The 13,563-nt window shown below is 33.2% G+C and overlaps 1 protein-coding gene across 5 annotated transcripts in view; it reads right to left on the bottom strand.

The window, feature by feature from the left end:
* LOC145266550 (xylosyl- and glucuronyltransferase LARGE1-like) overlaps window positions 1-13,563 on the bottom strand; it is a 128,759-nt gene that overhangs the window by 81,861 nt on the left and 33,335 nt on the right. For all 5 annotated transcript variants that reach the window (XM_080122328.1, XM_080122329.1, XM_080122330.1 and 2 more), the window contains exons 2-3: window positions 12,853-12,989; window positions 8,873-8,977 (exon numbers count right to left, since the gene is read on the bottom strand). In XM_080122328.1, the coding sequence (XP_079978454.1) occupies window positions 8,873-8,966 (94 nt within the window). In that variant the 5' untranslated portion in view covers window positions 8,967-8,977; window positions 12,853-12,989. The remainder of the gene's footprint in view (window positions 1-8,872; window positions 8,978-12,852; window positions 12,990-13,563) is intronic.

The raw sequence follows: 13,563 nt of genomic DNA, 5'->3' as shown, positions 1-13,563 counted from the left end.
AACACTTTTTCACTAATCCAAAGAAAAAAAATATATAAAAAAAACAAAACAAAAATAGGAAGGTATATTTTAATTACACAACTCAAAAGTGCCATTTAAAGAATCTTTTTTTACATTGTGTGCATCTTCGGTGATCAGGATATCCTATTTATTAAAAAGAGAATAGAAAATGATAACATACTATGAACATTAAAGATATCTATACACCAATTAATTGTCTGTAGTGTAATCACCTATCTTCCTTTTTAATAAATAGGATCTCCCGATCGAATAATTTATAATCTGAAAACTGTGACACACGTACGTTAAAAGGTACTACTGCATTAATATGTAAAAGATACTCAGATCTGTTCCCCACCAAATAAATACTGAGCCCTCCCACCCCCTAAAAAAAAAAAAAAAAAAAAAAAAAAGTCACATTTTTTTAAAAGGATTATTTAAGGTTAAATTTGAACTTTTTAGGAAACCAATAAGACTTTTTTTTTTTTCATTTACTCTTCTGGCAACACTATTAAAAGTATTTTTTTAAATTTAATCTATTTTCTATTTAATAATAAAAAAAAAAAGAAGAAAAACACGATACATTACTTTGTTTTCTAAAACTTTCAAATCTAACCTAACAAAATAATGCTTTCAAGATGTAACTCATTAAAAACAAATCCCATTTTCATTGCTTGATATACAAATATTATAGATTAGCAGCTGCCCGCCATTGCCCGGTCGTAAAACATGCTTAATGATATTTTGGTTAATGCAGATTTTGTATTTATTATATTGGACCCAATATATAATAATAATTAAAAAAAAAAAAAAAATGACTGGTGCGCCACCACCGAGAATCAAAACCAAAACGTTTAGCTTACGATTTACTTTTTCCTTTGATGTTAATGCTCGAGCTATAAAGACATGTTTGTTGCAAGGCTAAAAATTTAAATATGAACCAATAGCTATTACGTTATGCATGTACATTCGTAATGCTGTTGTTCGACCTTCACCTGCCAAGTTTCATTTTTTTTTTTTTTTTTTTTTAATTTTCACCCTTTTGCACCGATATTTCCTGGCTAAAACCCAAATATAAAGTTTTACATGGGTTCAAATACCCTATATAATAAGTTTCATGTCTGTAGACCAAAACTGACAGGAGTTTGGTAGGCAAAATTTTTTAAACAAATATATATATATGTGCATACATAAATATATATATATAAAGAGGTTTGTGTTTACTATAAGCTTTTCATGCAAATATTACGCAAGTATAAATAATGTAGAATATCTGCATGAATATAATTACATGTAATAGTTAACTAAAGATGATAATCCCATAAGAAAACCGAAAAATCTAATAGGGAATTAATTAAAGTGAATGTTTAACAGAATATGCAAATTAGCTAGATATTTTGCAGATGAATGCAATTCCATGAGCCGCATTTTCTTTTTAAATAAACAGAAAAAACGTTTGCCTTTTTTTCTTCTTGGCATTTGGGTCAAGATCTTTTTTCAGTTGTTCTTGGCCTAAGATCAAAGTGTAATATCTGTCAGCAGATGCTGCAATCAAAATAATATGCGAAGGAAACCCCACATATCACACCGTTGCTCTTGAGCAATCAGTTTTTGGTCAATGTAGGGGAAACCCTTCATACCAATTATCCAGTTCTCTCTCGGGGGAGCTGGTCCCCCTCCCCTCACTCCCCACATTAAAAAATTGTCTTGTGCCTAATTTTCTCAGTGGGGAAGCAAATAACTAAGTAAATAAAAAAAGAGTTTTTAATATATCAATACAAAAAAAAACAAAAAAAAAAAAAACATTTTTTATAGGAGTATAGATTAAAATTATCCCTCCCCCTGCAATATGACGAAAAGTAATTAAGCTGATAAAGACTGACCCAATTAATTTACTTAATTCATACAAAAAAAAAAAAAAAAAAAAAATTTCTTGCTATGATTTTCGATGAGGAGAAGTAGTAGGAGTGTAATAAAGAGGCTGATTAATTATGAACGAAATTAAAAGAATTAACCAATCATTAATTCGCTTATTCATGTAATTATGTCACTACCAACACGACACTGATGGTCTTTTTTTTCTTTTTTTTTTTTTTTAAGTGCATTGCCCAACCAAAAATTGGTCGACTAATTTAATCTTATCAACGTACTAGTAGAGTTACTTGGTATTGCCTGGGTTCTGGCTAAAGAAGAATCAAACAACAAAGTGTGCAATGTAATGATTAGAACTATGACAAGAGAATATTCTTTTCATTGTTTTGACTCTCGAGTATATATCCGACACAGTTAATCAATTGAGAACCACATTGTTCTATCTAAAAACAGAAGATTAACTGATAGAAGCAGCTTATCCTGCCGTGAAAGAGTTCAAGACAGACTTTGTAGCTTAGAAATAAAACAAATAACTGTACATGAAATCCGTTGCCAAGATGATTGGAAAAATGGTGGGATCCTCAATCAATCCAGTAGATATCTCACTGCTGATACAATTCTCTACTTATATAAGAGCCAGGTACGTCCAAGGATAGAGTACTGTTACCACATCTGGGTAAGAGCCGCTAGAAAGACCTTATCCTGTCTTGACAGAGTTCAAAATAGACTTTGTAGCCTAGGGGAGGATGCCCTTTTCTCTTCCCCCACAGAAGAGATGTTACGAGCCTGTCTCTGCTTTATCGTTATTTTCATGGCAAGTGCTCGTCTGAGCTTCAATCTATGGTTCCCCTCATCAAGCTTTCACAAAAAAGATTTTTCTAGCCAAAACCACTATCAATAATTTCCTACACTCTTTATTTGTGCCCAAAACCTAAACGTAGATTCCGTGAACAAGGCTTCTTTCTTAGAACTGCACACCTGTGGAACTCTCTTCCGTTTACCTTTGATTGTCATCCAATTTACAAAATTTCTACTTGTGTATACCCATTAACCCTTATCCTCGAGTGGCCCCCGGGCCTTGATAAGTGGTAACTCCATTGTAAAAAAAAAAAAAAAAAAAAAAACAACTGGTATGGCAGTAATATTCTATAAGGACAATCCCATCTAAATAAAAATTGCTCAATATACAAGATTGAGCAAATAAATCAAATTTTAGTAATTGAATAAATTACTAAATTTATGACGTGAAATGGTTAAATTTCAAATCAAAAATTTTTTATTATTCTATGTAAGACAACGAATATATTTGAAATAATATATTTCAAATGTATTCTTTGTCTTACATAGAATAAAAACTTTGTTTTGAAATTTAACCTTTTCACGTCATAAATTTAAAAATTTATTCAATTACTAAAATTTGAGATTATATATATATATATATATATATATATATATATATATACACACATGAGAGTCAAAATAATGAAAAGAATATTCTCTTGTCTTGACAGATCCACAATTAAAATGGACCTGCAATGTGAAATCAAATGAAATCCAACACATGAGATCAGAAAATTCGCTGAAAGTACGACACTTGCCCCAGCACAGAGGTTATTGTAACGATGAATCAATTATGCTGATGTGGTGGCTGTTACGCATCATTAATTTCAAATGAATTAGAAGATTATTGTTGGCATTTGTTTCCCTGATATCTTTCCAATTAGAAAGCTTTCTAGAAAGACATTGGGTACTTACGAGAGGCACCACATGAAGGTTGCCAACATCCCTCACTAAAAGTGTTTCTGTGGAACAAACTTTGTGCACTTCGGTTGTCAGTCCGTATCAATCAATTAGCTACCATCAACTCCTTGCTGATGTCGTTATTAGTGATGGGACGATCCAATACCCCCCCCCCCGATTCTGATACAATTCCCGATTCCAATTCTTTATAAATCTAATTATTTCACTATTTAAAATGGTTATTTTCCCCGATTTTCGTAAAAACACATGTTAAATATGCAGATAATTTTCCTAAACGTCAAAATACACTTCTGGAGGATAATCTATAGATTTTAGCTTTACTGTTATTTTAAAATCAATAAATATTTATTATTTTATTATTACCAGCAATGAAAGATTTTGATTTAAAAAAAATCAATATAAAAAAAAAGAAAAAAAAAAAAGACAATTTAAAGAATCGTTTTGGCATCGGAAAATAGGCATCAATTTTTCTGATTCCGATGAATCGTCCCAACACTAGTCATTATATTTAGCAGTAAAGTTGGTTGGCAAAAAAAAAAAAAAAAAAAAAAAAAAAAAAAATTGGGAGCAAATGATTAGATAAAACGTTACAAAGCGAAATTAGGAGACAGTTGACCTGTTTGTTGGGCATTGGGCAGGCGACCCCAGGAAGAGAAGCGTTCGATGGATTGCATGTGTGGAAAGTGGGACTTTCCACTATTGTCTATCGGAACGCATAATTTAACCCAGAAGTATGCGAGAGGATATCGGCCAAAGGATTGAAACAATAGACAATGCGAAACAGTAAACATTCCAACGAGAAAAAAAAAGTTTATATAAATCGTCTCTGATAGAGAAAGCAGGGCAGTCGGGGGGGGGGGAAGAGAGAGAGAGAGAGAGAGAGAGAGAGAGAGAGCCTAACATTTCTTCACTGCCAACATCAACACCCATCTCAGGCATCTTCAGAGATGTCAAAACACCATTAATAACTTTAAACCCAAAGCTGATTTTCGGTGTGAAATAAAAACAAAATATTTTATTTTATAGACCAGCTGTGTTGTGTTTTACTTGCTGTCAGAGTCTATATATCTTGGACCAGTGACAAAAATAGATTTAGCAGTTATATAGACTGAAAAGCACATTTTGGAACAACCGGCCACAGTGAATATGTTGAATGAACATTGAACTCAAATAATATTAAGAAATGTCTGCCTCCTGAACAAAGAAAAAAATGTTATTTAGGTTCTTTGAACTACTGTGCCATCTTGAATTTTATTAGCACAATGTTTTGGTTGATGTAACTTCCAAACTTCAGGTTTATCTTGTCGAATCTCTCCGCCGAACTCTAGAATCTGCATGGAACCCTTTATTTAATCCATGGAGGTAGCATGTTCTCATTCCGTCAGCCACGACTAGGTAGAACTTTAAGTAATCTGCAATTGTATATTTTAAGTGTCGTCTGCACTGAGGATAGGACCTTCAACCTCCAGAAAAGGGTAACCTTATTTTACTGGACAATGTATATATGGAATAATGTCACGGTAACATTTATTGCGTCAGTATTTTGCTCTATTTTTAAGTTATTCTTGAGACTTCAAATATTTAAGTGTCAAATTGCGGCCAAGCGCTTAATACTATTTATTTTTCAGACCGAGCAAGCGTTTTAAAGCGAGTAAGACCACTAAAAACTTTTCCAGATAGGTAGAAGAGTAACTTATCTTACGTTTGACAACATTTATTATTTATTTATATATTATAAAATTCAAATGACCTTGTAACGAGTGATATAACCCACTTTCCGGTTCACGACATCTGGTTGCGCATGCGCGCATAAACATTAACCCACAACAATGTAAACAAATTGCTTCTTTTGCAGATTTTGACCTGCGCACTGAAATATTAACGTTATTATTTCAAAATTATTATTTAACATGGGAAGAGTGGGGGGGTGTTTTGCAACTATTCTTTATTACAACTATACTGTCGCTATTTTCTTACAACTAAACAAATTTAACCCGTTGATAAACATAAGAACAATTGTAGTAAAGCCAAGACTATTACTACTACCACCACCACTCTATCCGTCCCTTTTCCTTCCTTCTTTATTTTATTTTTTGTTTACATTTCTAGATACAAAATAGTTGTGAGAACGGTGAATTTTTTAACACATTTACTGATCTGTTTCAATATTAGTTATTTTATTTAGGTTTTATTTTTTTACTTCAGGTTTTATCATTTTTTTTTTTTTTTAGATTTTAATTTTCTCTAACTTGGTTGAAGGATTCCAATATAGGTTTTTCATTCTTATATTTCTCATCAGTAGGTTCATGTGCGTTTTCGCTGCTAAATGACTTTCGATGTTCAATTCGTAGGAAACTCATGTTTAATTTTCGATTTTTGAACGATTATTCAGAAAAATAGGTAATTTTACACGAATAGGGAGGATTTTTTTTTCATGTTTGAGTGATTTTTCATTTTAGTATACTTTCATAGAAATGTTTCTGTTATGTCAAAAACAAAAAAAAAAAAAAAAAAAAAGTATTTTCTTTACGTCACAAGTGTCACGCTCACACATGAATTCCATAGCTAATATAACATACTGACCCAACGGGTCACGGGTAGTCTAGTTATTTATATATTTGTTTTTTTGACCACTTTTTTTATCCCAATGTGTATTGTAAAACAAACCCTTACATTTCTTTCCAAAATTAAAAATCTATTAAAAGTGCAAGAATTTGGTCTCTAGTGATATGAAGCCGATTACTATTCAAGTATTTCTTTTGCAATCACTAGCTTGCGGGGGGGGGGGGGACTGCTAATATGGCCAGTTGTAAAATACGCTTAAATATATTTTAATTTGTCTAAATTTTGTATATGTTATTATAGAGTTGTGATTTCAAAAGTTAAAAAAAATAAAATATGTTTGAAGCCAAAACAGTGCATTATTACAAAATAAACATTTTGTTTGAAATTTAGAAATATATTTCAAAAGATACACTTAATCAGTATGTCCTTTTCTTTTGTTGTTTTTTGCCATGTTATTGGAGCACAGAATCAGTAGAAGTCCGTTTGTTGTTTCTATGGTAGTCTTTACAAATGTCGGAATGGTGCGTTGGTCACGCGGAATTCACGTTAGGGTTTGTGTTCCTTCCATATATATTTTATTCAAACTTAACCAGCGCTTCTATCAAGAAACACAAACCCTAACGTGAATTCTGCGTGACCAACGCTTGGTTCCAACATTTGTAAAGCCTACCGTAAAAACAAATGGACTTCTGATTCTATGTTCAAACAACAATGACAAAAAATTTTTAAAAATTAATAAAAGATAAGACATACTGATGATGGCGTGCATCTTCGAAATATATTTATAAATTTCAATATAAATTGCAAACAAAATAAATATCTGTTCATTTTGTAATAATGCATTGTTTCGGCTTCAAAACGTATCTAATACGTATTTATTTTATTCAAACTCAACCAGCGCTTTTGTCAAGGGCCACAAACCCTAACATAATAAAAAAAAAAAAAAAAAAAAAAAAAAAAAAAAAAAAAAGGTATTTGGGTGCAATCAGCTAGAACCAAAACCAAAACTGAAGCAGTCAAAGCTGTTGACGTCACCACTGTACCAACGTGACATGCGTATGAACTGATTAAAAATAAACCAAGATGAATATTGTTACAAATGGCCACCTCAACATCAAACATTTTTTTCTTTATCTGCTTGCGATAAGATAAACATCTAATTGTATGTTCGAACCGAGTGAGTTCACTAATTCATTATTCTTTTAAATCCTATTAAAAAGTGAACGTGCAACCACATCTGTTTCCTATATACTTGCCTCCCCACGAGGGCAGAGTTGGACAAAAGATTGAGCTTTGATGTGGGGAGATCTAGCTCCTTAGAGAGCGGCGCTCTGGACATAAACAGAGGAAGAAATTGTCTCAGTCATGAAGGATTTCTGAACTGATTGAGAACAGAAAAAGTGAAGCTTAGCAGAACAGATACTACACTATGCTCCGGTCCCAAAAGCCAAGTATTCAACCAGCCAGAGATATTTCATCAGCGAATTAGTGAAGAAAAAAGATTTCATCAATTCTATTTTTAGATCGGAATGCTAAGCAGAGAAAAAAAAAGCAAGAGGCAAAAGCCTCCCCACCCCATTTCTTTTAGAATTCAGCCTCACTCATTCTTTTTGCTGCGACCCGCAAACCAGCAATGACGCCTCTACGCTCGTGGAAGAGAAGACGACTCAAATAAAATAAGGAACACTATTTTGGAAAACCGAAAACGAATGAAAAATATGGTGCGAAAAGCGGATAAGAAAAGAAAAAAATGGAATAACTGAATTTATTATTTGAACTTTCTTTCCCCCCATAAAAGAACTCTCCTGGACTAAACACGTCGCTAACAAGTTGTGACCCCCCCCCCCAAAAAAAAGACAAAAAAAAAAAAAAAGAACTGCGGGTAATTTTGTTACTCTCTATCAGATGGAAGATTAATTGTTCTTGTGGTCGCATAATGTCCAGTTACACTGTTAATCTCTTCTTTCCGGGACTTTCGCTCAGTTCATAGGTTTCGAAATATCCCAAACCCTATAAATGTTGAATATATTTTTTTCATTAAATTTTTCTTTCCCTTTCTTTAAGCCTATTTTCATATTTTTCGGAAGTATTTGTTTCGTTTCTTGCATTCTGTTGTGTTCAATCCTTGTGTTTATTTTTCCACCTTGCTTGTCTCATAGGAACCAATTGATGTTTCTTGTTTCAACCTTTTTGTAATTAAAAGGAAATTTGAACCTTAACGAGTCATACCTCCTATGCAGAAAACTTGTCTGCACAAAATAAATATTTGATAAAAGAATCCCCTTCCATTTTTTTTTTCTTTTTACTCGTCACGTGTGCGCCCATCGTATCCCCAAACGTGCAGAGGTACGCATGACAATATACAAAATGTGTAACAATGTTTTTCAATTTTGACCCCTTTAAAAAACTATTTTAACCGGCTAAAGACCCATAAAAAATAAATCTTAAGCTAATATACTTCTCCTAGTTTTCATTTTTGACGTTTCATCATTTTTCATCTTTTGTGTTAGTCACTAAATTATTATTTAGTTCACTTGGTGAGAGTCATTTGACATTGAAGTTTTCTGATTTTTTTTTTCAGCTTTTCTCTTTCAATTTGAAGCCTTCAATTACATGTCCTGTATGCTAAAATTGGAAAGCCCCAAACGTTGTCAGTGTTAAATATAGAACTTACCATCTGTGCTGACTGCCAGGTAGATAAGCAAAAATACAGGAAAGGCACCGACGATAATCAATAATACCAGGAGTTTTTTCTTAACACGGAACATTATTTCATTACCTAAAAAGAAAAAAAAAAAATTATTTTAGACTAGATGCTTACTTTTGATCCGTTGGATCAGTTTTCCTTAACCGATTGTGAAGGTATACAGAAAAGATATTAACGATTGTAATAAAACTCAAAAATTTTAGTTAGGAAAGGAACAGGAAAAAAAAAAGACACAGAGGAAAAAAAAAAAGACACAGAGAGGAAAAAAAAAAAGACACAGAGAGGAAAAAAAAAAAGACACAGAGAGGAAAAAAAAAAAGACACAGAGAGGAAAAAAAAAAAGACACAGAGAGGAAAAAAAAAAAGACACAGAGAGGAAAAAAAGACACAGAGAGGAAAAAAAGACACAGAGAGGAAAAAAAAAGACACAGAGAGGAAAAAAAAAAGACACAGAGAGGAAAAAAAAAAGACACAGAGGAAAAAAAAGACACAGAGGAAAAAAAAGACACAGAGGAAAAAAAAGACAGGAAAAAAAAAAAGACACAGAGAGGAAAAAAAAAAAAGACAGAGAGGAAAAAAAAGACACAGAGAGGGAAAAAAAGACACAGAGAGGGAAAAAAAGACAGAGAGGGAAAAAAAGACACAGAGAGGGAAAAAAAGACACAGAGAGGGAAAAAAAGACACAGAGAGGGAAAAAAAGACACAGAGAGGGAAAAAAAGACACAGAGAGGGAAAAAAAGACACAGAGAGGGAAAAAAAGACACAGAGAGGGAAAAAAAGACACAGAGAGGGAAAAAAAGACACAGAGAGGGAAAAAAAGACACAGAGAGGGAAAAAAAGACACAGAGGGAAAAAAAAGACACAGAGAGGGAAAAAAAGACACAGAGAGGAAAAAAAGACAGAGGAAAAAAAGACAGAGGAAAAAAAAGAAAAAACTATTAACTCATGATCCATTCAATTTTCCTTGACCGATTGTGAAAGTAGACATAGTATATATTGACAAATGTTCAATACAAGACAAAAATTTTAGTTAAAAAAAAAATTTTTTTTTAAATAATAAAATGACACAAAAAGAATTGTACACTTCTACATTCTTTTCATTTTTGAAAGGAGGACCGATTCTTCGTATTTGAATTCTATTCTCATCTGGAGTATTATTTTCAATGTTTTGGTCGATGTAACCTCTGATCTTCAGATGTATCAACGTTTCTATATGGAACTCATACCCTTGACGTTATTCTCGCATTGCCTACGCTCTGTTCCTACATTTCAAAATACAACTGAGATACAATGCACGTCTCTTTACAGACTTTTCTTTCTCCAACTTTACAACATGGCAAGAAAAAAAAAAAAAAAAAAAAAAAAAAAAAAAAAAAAACATACAGAGGATGGAGTGTAGCTCCGAAATGTTATAAATTTCGAACAAGTAAAATATTTGTTTAATTTTCCTAATATGATGTGATTTGGCTTTCAAGCGCACTTTATGCGTATTTTATTTTATTCAAATTAAATCAAAGTTTCTCACACTCTTGAAATAAAAAGGTTCTTTTTGATATTGTTTTCTGTCACTTTATGATGGCTATGAGTTTTTTTTTGTGTGTGGGAGTAAGAGATAGAGAAATGAATAAAGCAGAGGGGGTCAATGATGGAGGAAAAATTGAAAATGGCCGTCCTTAGAGGTAAATAAATTAAAGTCAAATTAACTTGAAATTTGAGTTTTAACTTTATTGTTTGCGTGAGAAACAAGTGCAACTTTTGTATTTAATCATTTCGATTTTTTTGTTTATTAATAAGAAATTGATTTTGTTAAAAAAAACAAAAAAACGGGAATTATTGATCCATGAGGCCATAATTTTAACTATTTAATATTAACTGGTTTTAAATGCCAATACAGAGTTTAAAGCAATTTATTTCGCTTAAACTATTAAAATAATTTCCAACGCTATTGAAAATAACCTAACCAATTCATCAATCTGAAAATAATCTAAAAATAAATTAATAACTTAACCCATTTATTTATTTATTTATTCGAAACTAGCAGGGAGACCCAATGTTGTCAGGGATTGAATGATCAATGAATGTTTCACACTCCCATATTTTTATCATCAAAATCGATGAAATCAACCATTTTTCAATCAAATCGATTGATTGCCTGCTCTAGTAGGGGACCCACCACAGTGCACCTGAAGGAAGCTTCACATGCTTCTCCGCAGTGGTTTAGTCAATATATTGTAGTCTTCATTGCACTGTAGAGAATCTACTGCAGATTTTATAAAATGGCTTGAATTAAATTTAAAATGCAAAAGTGTCATGGTGCAATTGTGCTCTAAACAAACATTCATTTTGAACGTGCCCCTGTCATATCAAAGAACCTACTGTTGATTTTATATGACAGGGCTTTTTGCTTGAGTGGTAATAAAACTTCTCAAATGCATTTGTGACGTTAGGCTGTGTATATTTCGATTATCAATACTTATCAAAAAACATTCTGATACAAAACGTATCAAAGAACATTGCCAGGCACATGAAGTATCTTTGTGAAATTTCATAAAAATTAGCTGAACTGTTTTAGAGTCCATAGGGAACAAACTCACACACAAAGTTCCTTTCTAATAATAGATTTTCGGACACTAAACTCTGATATTGATTGAGAATAATGATAACAAAGGAATGCCCCCCCCCCCATCTCCAAATTGTGGTTTCAATACTGGATGTAATTTAAATTTAGAAAAAAAAAAGAGAGTGGGAGGGTAAAAACTTATTCTGCAGTTTTGTCACAGGCTGACATTTTGTTCTGAATGCAAGAAGCATTATTCACAAAATGGCTACTTAATCAAAATAAGCTGTTAATAACAATGACAAAAATAGAACAGATCCACAATATTATTGCAGTCATTTACAATGAAAGAGAAAATTTGATTTGCTTTTTTTTTCTTTTTTTTTTTTTTTTTGATACAAAAAAGGTACTATTTTTTTTTTTGTTGAATTTGACATGCAATGCTTATTTAAAAAATGCACAAATGGAATGTGCCACTTTAAGAGGCAGAGAAAGGAAAGAGGCAGAGAAAGGAAAGAGGCAGAGAAAGGAAAGAGGCAGAGAAAGGAAAGAGGCAGAGAAAGGAAAGAGGCAGAGAAAGGAAAGAGGCAGAGAAAGGAAAGAGGCAGAGAAAGGAAAGAGGCAGAGAAAGGAAAGAGGCAGAGAAAGGAAAGAGGCAGAGAAAGGAAAGAGGCAGAGAAAGGAAAGAGGCAGAGAAAGGAAAGAGGCAGAGAAAGGAAAGAGGCAGAGAAAGGAAAGAGGCAGAGAAAGGAAAGAGGCAGAGAAAGGAAAGAGGCAGAGAAAGGAAAGAGGCAGAGAAAGGAAAGAGGCAGAGAAAGGAAAGAGGCAGAGAAAGGAAAGAGGCAGAGAAAGGAAAGAGGCAGAGAAAGGAAAGAGGCAGAGAAAGGAAAGAGGCAGAGAAAGGAAAGAGGCAGAGAAAGGAAAGAGGCAGAGAAAGGAAAGAGGCAGAGAAAGGAAAGAGGCAGAGAAAGGAAAGAGGCAGAGAAAGGAAAGAGGCAGAGAAAGGAAAGAGGCAGAGAAAGGAAAGAGGCAGAGAAAGGAAAGAGGCAGAGAAAGGAAAGAGGCAGAGAAAGGAAAGAGGCAGAGAAAGGAAAGAGGCAGAGAAAGGAAAGAGGCAGAGAAAGGAAAGAGGCAGAGAAAGGAAAGAGGCAGAGAAAGGAAAGAGGCAGAGAAAGGAAAGAGGCAGAGAAAGGAAAGAGGCAGAGAAAGGAAAGAGGCAGAAAGGAAAGAGACAGAAAGGAAAGAGGCAGAAAGGAAAGAGACAGAAAGGAAAGAGACAGAAAGGAAAGAGACAGAAAGGAAAGAGACAAAGGAAAGAGAAAGGAAAAAGAAAAAAAAGAGAAAAAACTTAGGAAATTACAACTAACGCTGCAACATGCAAATTACTTACCCTTTTCCAATCATTGTTTGAGGGAAGAGAGTTTACAAGAGTGGCTGACTTGAAGGAACAACATTGTCGTTCCACTGGCAGCTGAAGAAACCTCAAAGAGAATGACGTGGGATGAGCAGCACTCCGGCAGTAAACACCTGCAAAGAAAAACAGATTTTGTAGTTTTTCAAAAGAATTTTATGATTTTTTTCCCTTTTTTTTTGTTAATTTGGTTATTTTGTTTTATGACAAACTGAGCTTTTATGGGTCATTTTATGGCAAATCCAGTAATTTTGGAAATAGTTGTTCTGCGTCAAGTTCTTTATATTCAAATTCATGATGTTTGGTTTAGTGAAGGAAAATGTTTTTTTTACTTTGCAAAACATGATTGACTTTTGCAAAAGGAAATGACGAAAACAATAACATTAATGCGTGGTACATTATAGGTCAGGAAGCCAGTATATATCTTTATGAGAGTCACACCAGTGGTAGCAGCAGCTCAAAGATATACTGCGCGAAGTGACATCAAAGCAGAGATAAAAAGACACATAGTGTTCGGGGCAGAGTGGTGTCAGAGATAAGAACTGAACTGTTTAAATATTTAGAAAAAAAATAAAAGGTGTTGTTGGAAATACCAGATATAAATGCATTGGTAAAGAAGAAAAAAAGAAAGCAAGTGGAGTTTTTTTTCCCTTTCTTCGGTTTCCTTGCGACGGAATCTACGTGCTGAGT

The sequence above is a fragment of the Euprymna scolopes genome, chromosome 41 (genome assembly GCF_053919585.1).
Source record: "Euprymna scolopes isolate OS-2025 chromosome 41, ASM5391958v1, whole genome shotgun sequence".
Taxonomy (NCBI): domain Eukaryota; kingdom Metazoa; phylum Mollusca; class Cephalopoda; order Sepiida; family Sepiolidae; genus Euprymna; species Euprymna scolopes.
Note: the sequence above shows the minus strand (reverse complement) of the source record. Positions and strands in the feature narration are given on the sequence as shown.